Source organism: Poeciliopsis prolifica, unplaced genomic scaffold (genome assembly GCF_027474105.1).
Source record: "Poeciliopsis prolifica strain line A6 unplaced genomic scaffold, Auburn_PproV2 SCAFFOLD005, whole genome shotgun sequence".
NCBI lineage: Eukaryota > Metazoa > Chordata > Actinopteri > Cyprinodontiformes > Poeciliidae > Poeciliopsis > Poeciliopsis prolifica.
Window position 1 is genome coordinate 13,119,106 of NW_026562380.1, and position 16,578 is coordinate 13,135,683.

A 16,578-nucleotide genomic window follows, 5' to 3' on the forward strand; every position below is an offset into this window, starting at 1 on the left:
TCGCAAATAGCAAGCCACAAATAAATCTGAAGGGAGCACATTAACTTCCAAATAAAATTGTCTTTGTAAAGCAGCGAAAGCGTGTCGGAGATCCGTGAGACCGCAAATCCAGGCTGCTCGATTTGTCAGAAAATAGAGCCTGAAAGGAGAAAAAAAAAAAAAAAAAAAAGGATTTCTGACGTAGTTTGATGTTTTTAAATGCCATTGTAAACACTGGTTTCTAACTGCTTAGAAAGAAACAGGTTGGAAGGAGATTGTATAATCTTTTGTCATTTTTTCTTTCTGTTTAAGGAAATGATCCCTCTCGCTCTCGAGTGAAACCTCTGACTCACAGCGTCTGGCTGCGGAGCTATCTGAGCTAATTTTCCTACGCGGACAGGGCCAAATAACAGAATCAGACATTAAATTGTATTCACAAAAGAGTGACGTGTTTCCTGAGTTCTCCGTTTCTCTTTCTTCAAGTTTAAAACAACTATTTGCGCTATCAGGATCCAAAAAGGCTTTTTACTTCGGAACATCTGTAATCCATTTGTGGTGGCGCGTATACTGTGGCCAGCTCTGCCAAAGGTTTCCATACTTCCTGACAAATGGTGCAGTTTATGATTAGTGTTGGCTAACGATACCATCAAGTTTAGTTCAACAAAGCTTTTCTTGAAGGATGCAAGGACTTGTGACCATCACTGGATTAGGAAAAAATAAAATCTATTGTCACAGTTAGATTTACTTACTCGGCCCGTTGGCTTATTTGTTGATTTCTTTCTTGCTGAGAGACAATGCTGGCTGTTGAGCTGTAATAAATACTTCAATTACAAAACAGGACATTGGCATAGCCACTTTACATTTTAATCCCAAAGACAAGCAGCCAAAGTATTTTCCAGCCCAACACAAACCATCTTTAATTCTGTTGTTTTTGCTGCCTCCTCAAGTTTATATAACTGTTGAATAATGTCGCTGGTGTTTTTCTTCCATGCTTCAGGGTGAGAGTCTGGTTCAGGATGGAGCTTTGTGATTGGGTAGAACTAGCTCTGCTTCTTACAGGTTCATGCTGCCTTGGACTTGATCCCATCAAACAGGCAGGGTTTGGACATAGAAAATGTAAAGTCATCTAGGCTCTTTTAAGTTGAATTAATGGTTCAAAGCTGCTGTTGAGATGCAAATATGTTTCTGTCTTGCCTGCTGGTGGTTAGCCTAAGGGCAGCTGTGGCTACAATGTAGCGACCACCATCAACGTGTGAATCATACATGCAATATGGAGTTCTAAAGGAAACCATGGACTTAGTCAAAGTCAAGCACTCTTCTTTTTTTCTAAAGTGAGTTAGATTTGCTTGTATTATAACCAGGATTTACATTACAATGCATGCAGCTGGATTTAAATCTGTCTAGATGACTGGATTGAATTGTTTTTTATTTCTGTATATCTATTGGATCTATTTGCCTTGTAAATTTCCTTGATACACCATTTGCTATAAAGTGGCGCTACATGGATAACTTGAATTGAGTTGAAGATTAATGACCTGGCTTTTTAAAACATTTTTGGTGACAAGTTGTCTATGGATATTGTTAGGTTTGTAGATTATTTAATTTAGTCTTTATGATGTCTGAAAGCTTTAGAAAACCCAAAACAAACCGTAGCATTGTTTTACAAATTACAGTTAAACTTTACCTTTAAGACATTTCCATCTCTGAGTAAAAGCTCATGTTAATCTAAGGTGTTTTATATCTGCATCACCAACAGCTGTATTCTTATTATTCTTATTATTATCATTAAGAATGCTATAATATTCTTTCTGACAACAGATCGATATTTCAATTAGAACGTTATTAAAAGCACTCTAAAATGGGTTCATTATCAGTGTTGCTTCCAATGTGTTGTCTGCTTCTAAGCACAAATGAATAAACATGCAACACAGCTTTCCTTGAAAGTGTCTCTCATTCTACATATCAGAAGATTAATTTATTTCCTTTAGAACATCTCCATTTCTGAGCAGAAAAAATTAAGAGCACAGCAACGGTAAAAAAACATAAAATCTTCTGGTCTAGTCTATGTCAGAGTAGATTGCTTTGGTCAGAAGAACTAAGAACTGGTTATAAAAGGCATTATTCACTGTTTTCCTCTGGAGGAAGATCATTCAAGGACACATGGATAAGGATAGTGCTATCCAACGTGTTATCATTAAAAGCCAGCATAGTAACCCGTGTTACTATGTCTAAGCAAGGAATAATTTTGTTTCTGATATATGATTATTCATAGTTCATAGTAGTGCTCTGTGACCAGTTCTCTATCATATCATTAATGCTACTATTTTCAACACAAAAGTCTATGAAATAACAACGTATAATCTTGCAAATATCGATACTACTTGGATTTAATTTCTCGGTATTTGTGAACTTAGTTGTTTATTAGCATTCTCCAAAAAGTATTTCTGAAGTGTTCACAGGACAGCTGTATTTGTATTGATATTCACTGATGGGGTCATTATTAGCTCTGGAAGTTTAACACTTCCAGAGAGGATTGAACAGAGTTGCATGACAGACCTTTTTTCTTTCTTTTTTTTTTTATCTGTGATAACATTTGACAGCCGTGGTTCATTTTCCTTTCAAACCACATTTTGCAGAGTGGCATTGCGTGAACTGCTGACATATTTTATTTTTTTATGTTTTTGAGAGAGTGCAGATTAAAAGCAGTTTGCTTTAAGAATTCAGAAAAATCTCTGGAGTTTTTTTTTTGTTGTTGTTGTTGATCTATAACTAGAGCCAAGTCTCAGTTCTCTCGGTGTATTACAAGTAAGTTTGTTCTAATTACTAGTTGGGTATCAGAGTCATTTAGACCCACATTAACAACCTTGTTGAGTGTTAATTATCTGCAGGTTATTTGTGTCTTAAATTCAGCACCACGTTCTGCCTTATTAGGCTGCAGTCAGCCAATTAGTCACCAGGAAATAATTAATCTGCAGCTTCTTGACCCAGTCCCTTCAACTAAAGCAGCATTTATTCCACCAACTGCTTCCTTCTCATTCATTTAGGGATTAAAAGCATCTGATTCCGACTTGCCACCTCAGGGTGTCAGTTTCTTTTTTCTCACAACGTTGCTTTTGTGCGGCTGTCGTCGGGAGTCTGATAAGAACTCTGCAGGGGTGTAATGATGAGACACGGGGGGAGCCGGGGAGCTACAGGTGTGTTCGGCGAGGCTGCAGTTTGGTCCTTACACCTGCTGTACTAGTACACACACACACACCCACACGCACACGCACACTCAAACACATCAAACAGGCACATACACAAACTTACGATTTCAACCAGCGATATTACCGTAATTTACAGACTGTCACTATTTTTATTTTTTTTTTCACATATCTGCATGATGACAACTGTTTAAAAGCAGCACAATGTGCCTGACTCACACCAATACAGGCCACATGTGCATGATGTGAATCGCACACAAAAACAGCACAAAGCCCAGCGCAGGCACGCACACATGCAAATATATCTGCATAGCCTATTTGTTACAAATTACACATAATAATAATAATAATAATAATAATAATAATAATAATAAAAAGAAGCAAAGCCGCCCTATTTGAAGTGGGCATTCCTCCTGTCATTTCCAGGCTCGAGGTGTGTGTCTGCGTCTGTGACATTCAGAGGAGGAGCAGATGAAGGGACATTTTTCATTTCCAATCCTTTTGGCAAATGCTTTGACGAGATTGTTTAAATGTCTGTTTACTCAATATTGAATTAGCTGCACTGCTCAGTCATATTAGCTTAGAGCAGTGCTTTCTCAAATTGGGGCGGGCCCCTTTGGGGGGCGCGGTGCGATACCTGGGGGGGCGCGTGTGATCCTGGGGAACAGGCTTTTTTTTGGCTGTACTAGTATAAAGTGTAACTGCGCACAGTGGGCGGCAGTGGCGCTCTCATTGTTACTTCTGTCACGTTTGCGACAGTGCAACATTTTACGACTTACAAGACAACAGGTTTGCCTTGGTTAGCAGTGTTAAGTCAACAAAAAGCTCCGACTGCGTTCTGTCTATGGCCTCCGTTATTCAACAACCCCCAACATGAAAAAGTTTTTCACAGGGATGAAAAGAAAAGCGGAGAGAGACAAAGATAATGAGACAACAGAAAGTCAACCGAAAGCTAAGAAGAGGAAATACGACGAAGCGTATTTAGCGCTTGGCTTCACTGTGACTACAGTTGGAGAAGAGGAAAGACCGGTGTGTTTGCTGTGTCTAAATGTTCGCAGCGGACAGCATGAAGCCAAATAAATTAGCGCGTCACTTAAATACGTTACATCCCAATCACGGCGGTAAGCCGCTAGAGTTTTTTCAGCGAAAACGTGCTGAATATTGCCAACAGTCATCCGCTTTGTGAAGGCTACTTCAGTAAACCATCGAGCGCTGCTAGCATCATATAAGGTGGCGTACCAAATTGCGCAGTGCAAAAAGCCCCACACCATAGCAGAGGAGCTGATACTGCCTGCAGTAGACATGGATAGTCACGGTGGGGAGTGGGGGGCGCAATAGTTTTCTTCTTGATATGGGGGGCGTAACGGAAAATAATTGAGAAGCACTGGCTTAGAGGAAAATAACTTGAAAATATTTTAGGTTTTTGTAAAAACGTTGTATTAGCAGATATTCAGCTGAGTACAGATTATTTGTCTGCCATGAAGACTGATTTACTGTATAGGTGCTTTGAATCAGAGCAACATTTGTCTCTGGCCTTCAACTAATTCACATGCATATTTAATTACGGGATGAAATCATATGCTGTATGTATATTCTCAGCCAGTCCTACAGTTATTCATTCAATTGATCAATTTTATTTAAAATTATTTTCCATTCATCCAAGATGTTTTTGTCTGAGAGTTAAAGGTTAAAGATAAGCATTTATTTTGGATTTTAAAACAATCTGTTTTGTTGGTTTTTTTTATTTTATTTATTTAATATTAAGTTATCTAAACCTTCCTCAACAATAAATTGAAAATAATTGCTGATGAGTTGTTTCCTTGGTTAGTTTAAATTTTACTCCTGCTCTGGAGCAGCAGGTCTCTGAGGAGGGACTTGGCTTTGCTTTCATGCTGTGGTTCCTCCAGCCGCACGCATCAAAATAATGTTACGTTCAACTTACCACAACCAAATCAGCTGCTTTACTCCAAATGTCTTAACTTTGACACAAAGAAAAATCTTTCTATATGTTACAGATGCCTTGCAGTTCAATATTCAGAGTTGTTCAACCTCTCTGTGTTTGTAACATAATCTCCTCTGTCTCTATTAGCTGGCCTTGAGGAACTGAACATATTTTCAAATTGGTTAAGGATTTCCAAAGAGCCAATTTACCAATGTAGAGATCTGCACTGTCATAGAGAGTACACTTCACACATTAATAATTCTTTGGAGTTCTGACATTTAAAATCTAAAGCCACAGTATTTATGTGGTGCAATTAAATATCCTGATGATGTGAAAACATAAAAACTGTGTCACCTGCTGTGCCGGCTTGTTTTCAGTCCTGAAAGTTTGTTTATTACTTCACCGAATGGAACGTTTTCTCCGACATAGTTGCAAGAATTAGAAAAGAATGAAGTGTAAAACTTCTGGTTTGACAGCATCAATACATTTTGAAATGTACAACTCCATCTGGATCTTTATGAATGGAAGAAGCACTACATAAAAACCACAACATTCCAGTGTTCCACTAAATCGAGGAAGACACTGCTGTACTTCATCATAGCTGTTTTACGCAGAGCAGAGACACCAACGAATCTGAAAACTGAGGACTGTTTTTGAACATCTCTGAATATTGTTGCCTCACTCCTGTGGCACTTTGTGAATCTCTTGTATTTCTCATAAAACCTCAGCAGTGAATCAAAAGGACAAAGCTAGTAAAGGTAATTGCTTTCTGTTCACCCTCTGCCAGTCTGACACGGAGTTTCAAGCTGCTTTGTGAGTCTGAACGATCCTTGTTTGGGACTTTACAGTAAGATTTTCCAAAATCAAACAGCTCTGTTGCACCTCTTCTGAAGTTGGAAACCCACAAGAGGCAGATTATGACAGAATCAAAGGCGACGAGGCAACAGGGGATGCTTTGCCTTTGTGCAGCTTTAAAGTTTGTTTTATTAAACCCTGCTTGACTGCTGACTGCCCACTTCACTCTTTTTCTGACACAGATGCTGCATGCCACGCAGCTGCCGCACGTAATTCTTACGGTGGGAAAACCGATGTGTAAAAATTAACTGGAGGCGTCACCAATGATGTTTTACAATCTGTCCTGGCACAGCCTGACAGTTCATTTTCTATCGCAGAGATAAATTTGTGCAAATCCATCGTCAGTCATCACATGTTCACTCCTTTAGCAATCTTTCATCGGTTTCAGAGTGGTGAACTCCTCTCTTCCCCCGTCAGTCCTGCTTTTTTTGGTCAGTTTGTCCTCGACTATTGAAGAAGAACAAGAAGCGGAGGCATTAATCAAATGAATGAAGCTAATAATAATTCCAGTCATTTGTCAGAGCAATGATATTAATGTCAACCTACTAAGCTCTGTTTTTTTTAATATAAATTGATCCTCTGATTTCAGTTCACTCTTGAACAGGGGAACGGCCTCATTTTGCTTGCCAGAGGGTTTTAGTTGTTCATTCATTTATTTACTGGGGGAAGCGGCTGGGGTATATCGATTCTCCAAAATGCAGTGCATGTTTTTTAAATGCAGCGGTGCAACGCACAGGTGTCCAAACATATGAGATTTAGCATTTATCTTTTTCCCTTAAAATCCAACTCATACCCCAGCATTGTTCTTTGATTTCAGGTGTTAAGTATTGCTTCACAAAGTATATTTTGTATGCAGTGGTGATAAAATGAGAGGCTTTAAATGTTTGGCATGGCAACACAGAAATAAGTAAATGGTTGTTGATGCAAATGGACATACAGCTCAGGCCCACTGTGCAAAACTCATAAAAACATGATGGTTGTTCCACCAAATACTGATTTATGAACTTTTCCTGAATTAAAACGTTAGTATTGTTGTTTCTAAATTAATATAAACTTGTTTTCTTTGAATCATTTGAGGTATGGAAGCACTGCACCTTTTTCATTGCTGTGACAATTTCTCATTTTCTGCACATAACATTTTTGCTTCAAATTTTGGAGACATGTTGTCAATAGTTCATAGAATAAAAGAACAATGTTCATTTTAGTCAAACACATACCAATGAAAAGTAAAATCAGAGAAACTGATCATTTTAAGTGGTCTCTTAATTATTTCCATAGCTGTATGTTAATACTATTTTCTAAATAAATACCAAATGAAAGATCAGTAAAACAACAAAAATGGTTACTTTTAAAGTATCAGAAAAGTAACCAACAATTAAACGTCCTCAGCAGCATGCAAGAACCCGCCTTTTTTCTCCTAAGTTTAGCATGGTGTGTTAATTTGTCAGGCACATGTACTACTTCCTGTACGTATGCTTGGACATTTCAGCCATAGAGGTCAGAAAAAGCTTTCCTCTTCTCTCCTAAACCGGAGGAGTTGGAGGCGCAGTCACGATGCGAGCAGGCTTGGATGTCCTCTCCAGCAGCGCAGATGCCACTAAATAAAATATTTCATAATCCTGCCCAAATCCTCTAATCACCATGACAACAGGCAGCAGGGAGCCAGAGAGTGGATGTGTTTGGACCCCCCCACCTCCCATCTCTCTTTTTTTTTTCTTCTTCTTCTCCCTCTTTTTTCCTCTTTCATCAGCATTTGGGCGCACACAGTGTGATTATATTTTAGCTCCTGTAAAACCGACTTGAGACTTTTATTGATTGAACGTAGCAGGGGTTTTATTAATGGAGAAACGTCCAAACTGCTCATTTTTATTCCAGCATCAGAATGACTGCAAATAATCTACACTGTACACCCACCATCTAAAAATACACAGTAACGACCTGCCCTGGCTCCTGTGAAGTGATAGGATAATGGAGGTGATGACCTCATGAGGTGAAAGGACCTGTTGCCTGGTAACAGTTTGGGAAAACAGCAAGTCATGGGGTGGTCGTATCATGGATGTGAACATGTGTGTCTGAGATATCGACCTGCGGCGACAGGTAGAGGAGACGATGATGACAGTGGCTTGAGAGAAGAAGAGAGGTCAAGTTTTGTGGAAATCGATCCGAAGCCAAAAAAAAAAACAGGATCTGTCGTCAACACTTCCTGGATGCGGCTCCTGTCTTGTCTGCGTTTGTGCCAGATGTAAATAATTGACCGCCTGTTTTCTCTGCTTCTCCGCAGGTATCCGGCCCCAGATTATGAATGGGCCTATGCACCCGCGCCCCCTGGTGGCGCTGCTGGATGGGCGCGACTGCACCGTGGAGATGCCCATCCTCAAAGACCTGGCCACCGTGGCTTTCTGTGATGCCCAGTCAACGCAGGAGATACATGAAAAGGTATCGTTTAGTTCTTAGTCGATATAATCACCGATTCCTCTTGGATGCTGTTGCCTTTTAGCTTCTTCCAGAGATGAAACGTGAGATTTTTCACATTAGCCTAGGAAAAAAAATAAGAATCACTAAACGTTTCAATAATGAAAAGAAAAAAAGGCGCACAAACCGGTGTAATACTGAACTTCTGTTTCTAATATTGTTTTGCTTTCTGCTCGTCGAAGAAGAAAAATCTTTGTCCTCCTTCCAAGCCTCCCCCTCTGTAATGTTTTAATGATATTTCAGCCCACTGGCTCGTTCCAATCTCCCAGTACAGCCATAATGGTTTCATCACTGACGCTAATCCCACTGGGGGCTGAAGTGCAGCTTTGTTAAATATGGAGGAGTGGGAGGAGGAGGAGGAGGCTGCTAATAGAAATGCAGTGTAATTGTTCTCAGCCAGAGTGGGTGAAACGTTTGTCTTACTTTACTGTCTGTACGCCGGAGCCGATGAGCGGCAAGTTTACAATCCAAACTCAAAAAGAGCTTTTTAAGGGATCGGAGGAGAAAAGGACGTTAAAACCATCTCCGCTGTTCTGCCTACATGGAAGTGGTTTTCTTGAACATTCGTGTGTTTTAATTTTACAGTTTGAGTTGATGAGATCCAAAGTAAATCTTTTTGTTGGTAATAGTAATCTGTGTGCAGCGAAATGCTCTCAGCGTGATTATGTTACACAAACAGAGGGCCCATCTGGAAGCATCAGTGTTGGCTGCAGTCCCACAACGATAACGACACAGCAGAGGATACAGAGGGGCTGCAAATATGCACACACACACACACGCGTGGCAACACATGCGCATGGACACACACACACACACACTCCGAATTACACATGAACAACTTCACCAACTCTCTGTGGGAAAACTGAAGCGTCGCTTTGTTTTGTTGTGTTTTTGTAACAAGACTTCCTTGAAGTTTTCAGACGTAGCGATGAAGGAATCAGACATAAGGAGACTGATTGATTAAAACAAAACAAAAAAGAAACAGAAGGGTAACAAATGGATTCATTTATGGTTTTGTTTGTTCACATACATTTCTGTTACATTATAAGTTTTTTTTTCTTTTTTTCAAATTTCCAGTCCAAAACATTAGAATATATGTTCAGATGAGGTTTGTTTATCAGACTAAAAGTACCTTAGGAAAATAGCAACCAATATGTACATATTAAGCCCACATTTGTTTATTTAAAAAACTTTTTTTTTTTTGGTTTAGCGCCATTTTCTAATCTTAAATATTGTGCTTTCATTGACTTTGAGAATATTAAAAGAAGTAAAAACTTGATGAGTTGTTAAAAAAAAATCTATATGACATGTTTGACTTAGTGAATTGAGTCACTAGAATAAATTAAGTTTTACAAAGTATGTTTGTTGAATTGTTTGCTTTTTATCTTATATTATGTCATATTGCATTCAAATAAATTACATAGTAAATGTAATGTGCTGAGTCAGTTCAGTTTGACTCAGTTCAGCTAAAATTTGTTAGATTTGATACATTTGAGTACAGTTTCACTATTTTCCAATTAATCCCAATTTGCTTGGCTCAGATTACAAAAAATATTAAATTAATTACAGTCCGGTTATGTGAAAATAAATAAATAGTAATAATAACATGTGCATTTTTTTTTCTTTGCAAACTTGCTCTTGCGAGTGGCTTGTATTTTTCTTAGCAGACTCTTCACTTGCATGGTGAAGAAAGATTAATTGATATCCTCAAAGTTGAGCTTGTAAGCCTGTGGAGTCTGGTGAGCGTTTTGTGATTCCAGCTGAGTTAAAAAAAGAGAAATCTATGAGAGAGCACTTGCACTCGATGGGTGAAGCAGTCTTGTCCTTGAAAAGGCAAAAGCAGCCCTTAGAATTTCAGAACGAAATCAAAGTGGCACACTTTTCAAGTGGTTCTGGTTTTGATTTGACAGCAGCTGCTTAATGTTGTTTTAGTGCTAATTACAACACTTAAAACATGCTTGTGGGTGTACTGAAAAAGGTTTCTGGAGAGTTTGAGAGTAAGTAAAAGTCTGTCAAAGAATATATTATGAATTAATAATGTTTTACAGCTATTTGATCTTAAGTTTTGCCCTGATGAGGCTTAGCTTTCCACTCCACTGTTGATTTAACGCTGCCTTTAGTTTAACAGCTCTCACCGCTTAGTAATCTCAAAAGTGCAGACTCGCTTCATTGACGAGCATGAAATGAGCAACTGCAAACTCCAGACATGACAGAATCAAGTCACTCTGTCATCAGTTCAGCATGTTTGAGTCTTCCTAAGAAAACAGAAATAAGCCAAGTGTCTTTTTCATTGAAAAGTAGCCCTGTGTCATTTAAAAAAGGCATTTAGAAAACACTCAAAGAATGAAATGCACCAATGCAAATTGTACGTTCAGAACTGTGTCTGTAAGAATGATGTGGCATGTAAAAACTCCGTGTTTATAATAATAATTAGTGTAAGAAAAGATTTCAAAATACTTCTTCTTGCCTTCCTGCTGTGAACAATCATATGTATTTGTAGATGTGATATTCCTCCGCATGCATAACTGCTGTGGTAAATAAGGGTTTTACTCTTTTAAAATACAGACAAAATTGAGTTCAACATGTGATATTTTTACATCATCTTACATTAACAGTTAACATAATTAGCATAGCTAGCATGAAAACAATGTCAGTCTCTGTGGGCAGCTCTACATAAAGCAAAGGTCCTGTGTTGTCATGCCAATATATTATCTCTAAGATAACTAATGACAATTCTTTGTTTACATTTATGATTTCTATATCTCTACCTCTGTGCCTTGTGAAAAGTGATAACATCTGACCTTTTTAGCCAGATTGTCTGTTGTGTAAACAGGATTCATATAAAAACATCAGCTTAATTGAATTCATGACAGGTGCTGAATAAAACAAAAAACTCACTCGTTTCTGTGTGCAAGAGATAACGTCGACATCTTGTAATGATTTTGGCGCTGGAAGCAGTTAACAAAGTATTTATGGAAAAAAGTCTGGCTCAGTTTAAGGCTAATAGAGTGGCTCTGGATGCTGACTAATTATTGTCCTTTTGTCTCTTTGCTTTCTTAGCTTTACTTAGTTTACTACGTGTCGTGTCTCTACCAAAACGTCAAAAAAAAAAAAAAATCCCTTCATACTGAAAGCTTCTTTGTGGTTCTGACGTGGGCCTTCGATAAGTTTAAGGTTTTGTGTTTTGTTCACCAAGTCCAATTGCAGAATTGCAGGATTTTTTTTTCACTCATTAGTGAAATCTAAACTCCATTTTCTCAGTTTTCCCACTGCTTAACAGGTTACAATGATTCGCTGTCGTCTTCCATCCGAGCCTACGGCGCTCCTGTTGCACACACGTAATGACATTAATGCGCAAGGAGAGCTTCAACCTTGAGCTTTAGCAACCAGCTCCCGTTATTTCTAACTCCAATAAAATGTGTTGGCTATGCTAATCTGGCTCAGGTGAGTCAATTCTGTTACTGGGTCGTGAATTTGAATCCAGTTGTTTAATGGCCTTGGCTTTGCCGTGGCAACTTCTTAATGCTCGCTGCGCTTCTCAGCAGCTGTCAGTCTACTTTATTGTCCGGCCTGCACCCGTTCTGACCTTGTTTGCATACAGTCTGAATTTAATGGATTGTGACAAAAAGCAGCTTTTGCATGCGCTCATTATACAGTAAACACACAGACAACTGCTTGTGTTTTAGAGCACACATAAACAGTCCATTTGCATTTAGATGAAAGATGACGAACATAAACACGGGTCCAGAAGAAAAAATAAATATATAAATAAATAAAGGAAGGTGGTGAAAGCACTTTTATTCATGGTGGCTGCAACAAGCCGCTCACTGCTGAATATCAGGAGTTGGAGCGATAACAGGAGTGTGATTTAAATGGATGATAAAAACGACGGCGGTTCCCGCAGGTGCTGAATGAGGCCGTGGGGGCCATGATGTACCACACCATCACCCTGACCAGAGAGGACCTGGAGAAGTTCAAGGCGCTGCGCATCATCATACGCATCGGCAGCGGCTACGACAACATCGACATCAAGGCCGCCGGGGAGCTCGGTGAGACTGTGGAGCACAAAGAGGCCGGTCACCGGCGAGCAGATCGAGGCCGTTCAGCATAAACGCAGTAATTATGTGCCAAAAGTAATGAAAACGAGGAACGAGAAAGCAAGCGCGGCCTATCCATGCGCAAGAAGGGGAACAATAGCACACGTGATTCAAAGTCAATAAAGAGAGTTAGCCTTTTCGTCAGGGTCAAACCAAACTCTACTGCTTATGTTAGCTTCCCTTGGTTACACATTTTGACACGCTCTTGTTAGTAAAAAAAAAGCTTTATTTCAGCAACATTGGACAGTTTTCAAACATAGAAGGCCTGGTTAAGATCATGCCACGGCATTTTAATTGGAATTTTAACCTGGACTTTGACTAGACCATTTCCAAAACTGGCGTTCGGAAGCAGCATAGCAGCCCAAATACCGTAACTCTACTACAACTATGTTTAGCTGTTTGCATTATGCTATTTTTCTTAAATGGAGTGCTAATTTTATGACAGATTTAAAAAGGTTGCTTAGCAGACACATAGATTTTTGGGTTGCTTTTTGCCGCTAACAAATAAAAACTTAATTTTCTATTTACTCTGGTGACTTTTGACGCTAAATATGCAAACTCATTTGATGATCTGACATAGAAAATTACAAAAACAACAACAAAAAAAAGCTGAAGTCTTCAAGAGGGCAAACACTTTTTAACAGAACTATAGATGATATTTATTCTAGTAAGTAATATCATAACAATAGACATTTATATTTTCAGTCTTATCATTACTATGTGCATTCCTCTGTCTGTCCTTCTCCAGGCATTGCAGTGTGTAACATTCCTTCAGCGGCTGTAGAAGAAACGGCAGACTCAACGCTTTGTCACATCCTTAACCTGTATCGGCGAAACACCTGGTTATACCAGGCTCTCCGGGAAGGCACGCGGGTCCAGAGTGTGGAGCAGATCCGGGAGGTGGCGTCGGGGGCAGCCAGGATCCGGGGCGAGACACTCGGTCTCATTGGATTTGGTAAGAACCTTATTGAGAAACCTGTAGTTTCCAGAAATAGCCTCTGAAAAGTCTTTCTTAGGAATGAAAAATGAGCTATAGTATGTCTTAAAGAAGAAACATGTTTTCCTAAATCTTCCACCTTTCACTCTTTTATGCCTCGTTGCTTATAGGCTGATACATTTTTAATGCTGCAAGTTGTGCAATCTCTGCATCAATTTATGGAACACATTTTTCATCCAAGTAAATGAAAACAAAAAAAGTCTTGACCTATAAAAAATCACTATAACAAGTCAAATAAATGTGCAGATATCAATATGGACGCAATAAGAATTTGTAATAGTATTTAGCACAATTTGAGCTGCAGATAAGCTTTATGATTTTTTTTTTTCAAAAAAAATTTCCTTTCTCCGGTGTTTATGCATCAAATCAGTCAATGAAGTTTTACAGTTGAGTAAAGTTTAGAAATATGTTTCTCCTGTAGCATTTTTAGAAAAAGAAAAATGAGGTCAAATTTTGGACTTTTTGCCTATATTTCTGCAAAATATGTGCACAAAGTCACATATATTTACTCGCAACTAAATGTCTATGAATGTCTATTTCAGCTTCTTTTCTCACACTTTCTGTTTCCCTAGATTATAAATATGATGTGATACAGACACAGTTCTCTTAGTCCTCCTCAATATAGGAAAGACGAGAGAGTGTCTATTCGTGGAAGGGAGACGAGTGTTGATCCACACATGCGCCGTTTCACCACTTTTGGCTTCTCTCCTCCTCACCTCCAATCAGGGCGCACAGGCCAGGCGGTGGCCATGCGGGCCAAGGCGTTTGGCTTCAACGTCATCTTCTACGACCCTTACCTGCAGGACGGCTTGGAGCGCTCACTCGGAGTCCAGCGGGTCTACACGCTGCAGGATCTGCTGTACCAGAGCGACTGCGTGTCCCTGCACTGCAACCTGAATGAACACAACCACCACCTCATCAACGACTTCACCATCAAACAGGTGCGACTCAAGAGGAACTCCTCCGTCTTCCACAGACCCCGGGTGATAAATAAAACAGGGGAAAATAAAAATTAAAAAAAACACAACGATTTCCTGGAGAATCTGCTACGGGAATCTTTCCATGTTGTTCAGCCGTCGCCTTTTCTTCTTCTGCTGAATATTAGAAGTGGTCACACGAAAAGAGACATTGATGAGACGTGTGGGGGTGGATAGAATATGTCGCTTCTGTCCATTTATAACTTTGAGGTCAGTGTGATCCAGGTGCCTTCAAAGAGTGTGGGTGTAAGATTGGAGTGTGTTCTTTTGCAAGCTCTTCATGCCTAACAATTTGCTCTCAAGTTGTAAGAATGTAAATCTAACAGCAGAGACGTTGTTGAGTGTTTAAAAATTATATTTTTGTAGTCACCTAACATTTATTCCCAGATATTACCCTGTGAACCCAGAACATGTTGTTATGTTTTATGTTCTCATATTTATACTGGGCTGCCAACAAGCAAAGTAGTTAAAAACCAAAGAATGTCTCTGTTCAGCAAAGGATGAGGGGTATAAAGCAATGCACCTTAACCCTAAAATACAATTAGTTGTGTTACAGTATGTAACTGTAAAATGCATTGCTGCTGTTGTACACAATATGTTTTCATCTGTGATAACTGCAGATCTTATTCTGAGCCCTTTTGGTCTCCTGCTGCCTACTGCTGCCACCTAGAGGGTAAAATCCTCAAAACAGTATTTAAGGTTCAGGGAAACCTCATATTTCCCTTAATGACACCGTGTTTATTCCTCCAGACCATATCATTTCTAATAACTAATAATAAATAGACCCCAATAAATCAATAAAACTGTGTGAAATGTGAACAGAATAATAGTGGTAAAAAAAAAAAAAACTCAGGAAAAAATGACTTCTGTCTACTGTTGGGTTGAGCTACAACTGTCCTGTTTTGTTTTTTGCGTTTTCAGATGCGCCAAGGGGCTTTCCTGGTCAACACGGCACGGGGAGGCCTAGTGGATGAGAAAGCTCTGGCTCAGGCCCTCAAAGAAGGCAGGATACGCGGCGCCGCGATGGACGTCCATGAGTCCGAGCCTTTCAGGTGCGCCTCGTCTTCTAATATCTGTTGCTTATTTCTTTGTATTTCCACCTACTTTTTATTGGTTGCCGAACAGTTTTTCCCAGGGCCCTCTCAAAGACGCCCCCAACTTGATCTGCACACCCCACACCGCCTGGTACAGTGAGCAGGCGTCGCTGGAGATGAGAGAGGCCGCTGCCACGGAAATCCGCAGAGCAATCACCGGTATGGATCCCGTTCTTGATCTTCCCCAATCTGCTGCGAGCTTCCGTCTCCTGACTCAGCCAAACTCCATCCTCCCATGTGCAGGTCGTATCCCCGACAGCCTGCGAAACTGCGTCAATAAAGAGTTCTTCGTGACCACGGCGCCGTGGGGGATGATGGAGCAGCAGCAGCCCCAGGTTCACCCAGAGATCAACGGCGCTGCCTACAGGTAGGAGGTTTTCGCACTTCAAGCGGTGAGCACTTGTACCGTCTCAAAGCATGCAGTAGTGCGGCTGGGGCGGTCTGAAGAGTTTATATTTGTGTTTGTGTGAATTCAATTCTTGTGTTTTTGGCCCAAATGAGCTTGTTAAGTCTAGGCTGTGCGCTTCCCAGTCTCTACATTGTCTCAACCAGCCTGAACTGCTTCTCCCACACAGCCGAGTGAACCAAACCATGGTACAGGCCATAGCAACGGGGGGAATGCAGGACAAATTATATACCTAATTCTCTACCAGGTAAATGAATTCAAAAGAAAGATTCTTCTTGAAAACAAAACCCTGCAGAGTGCTGTAACCTTGTTCTCCTTCACCCGCTAACCTACACGCCCAGTGACCGCACCCACCGCCCTCCACCCAGCTTCCCCAGCTTCCCCAGCTACCCCCTCCACCTCCTGCCCCTCGGCAGGAACCAGGAACCACAAGTCATGTTTCCATCTAACGTTGGAGAGGTTGAAGGAGAAAAGAGAAACTAGATGTGGTCTACAGACAGTTAGCTTGAAGTGTTGTTTACGATTCTTGCATTTTGTTCAGTTTACAGCCTCAAAC

General features: G+C 40.1%; 1 protein-coding gene across 5 annotated transcripts in view; it reads left to right on the forward strand.

Annotated features, from left to right (window-relative positions):
* Positions 1 to 16,578, forward strand: part of ctbp2a (C-terminal binding protein 2a) — a 65,748-nt gene that overhangs the window by 46,053 nt on the left and 3,117 nt on the right. For 4 of the 5 annotated variants that reach the window (XM_055029491.1, XM_055029493.1, XM_055029489.1 and 1 more), the window contains 7 exons: positions 8,261 to 8,415; positions 12,356 to 12,500; positions 13,297 to 13,503; positions 14,272 to 14,486; positions 15,444 to 15,574; positions 15,648 to 15,775; positions 15,860 to 15,983. In XM_055029491.1, the coding sequence (XP_054885466.1) occupies positions 8,261 to 8,415; positions 12,356 to 12,500; positions 13,297 to 13,503; positions 14,272 to 14,486; positions 15,444 to 15,574; positions 15,648 to 15,775; positions 15,860 to 15,983 (1,105 nt within the window). Of the gene's footprint in view, positions 1 to 8,260; positions 8,416 to 12,355; positions 12,501 to 13,296; positions 13,504 to 14,271; positions 14,487 to 15,443; positions 15,575 to 15,647; positions 15,776 to 15,859; positions 15,984 to 16,191; positions 16,270 to 16,578 lie in introns of all 5 variants that reach the window. The other variant, XM_055029490.1, reaches the window with a different exon arrangement.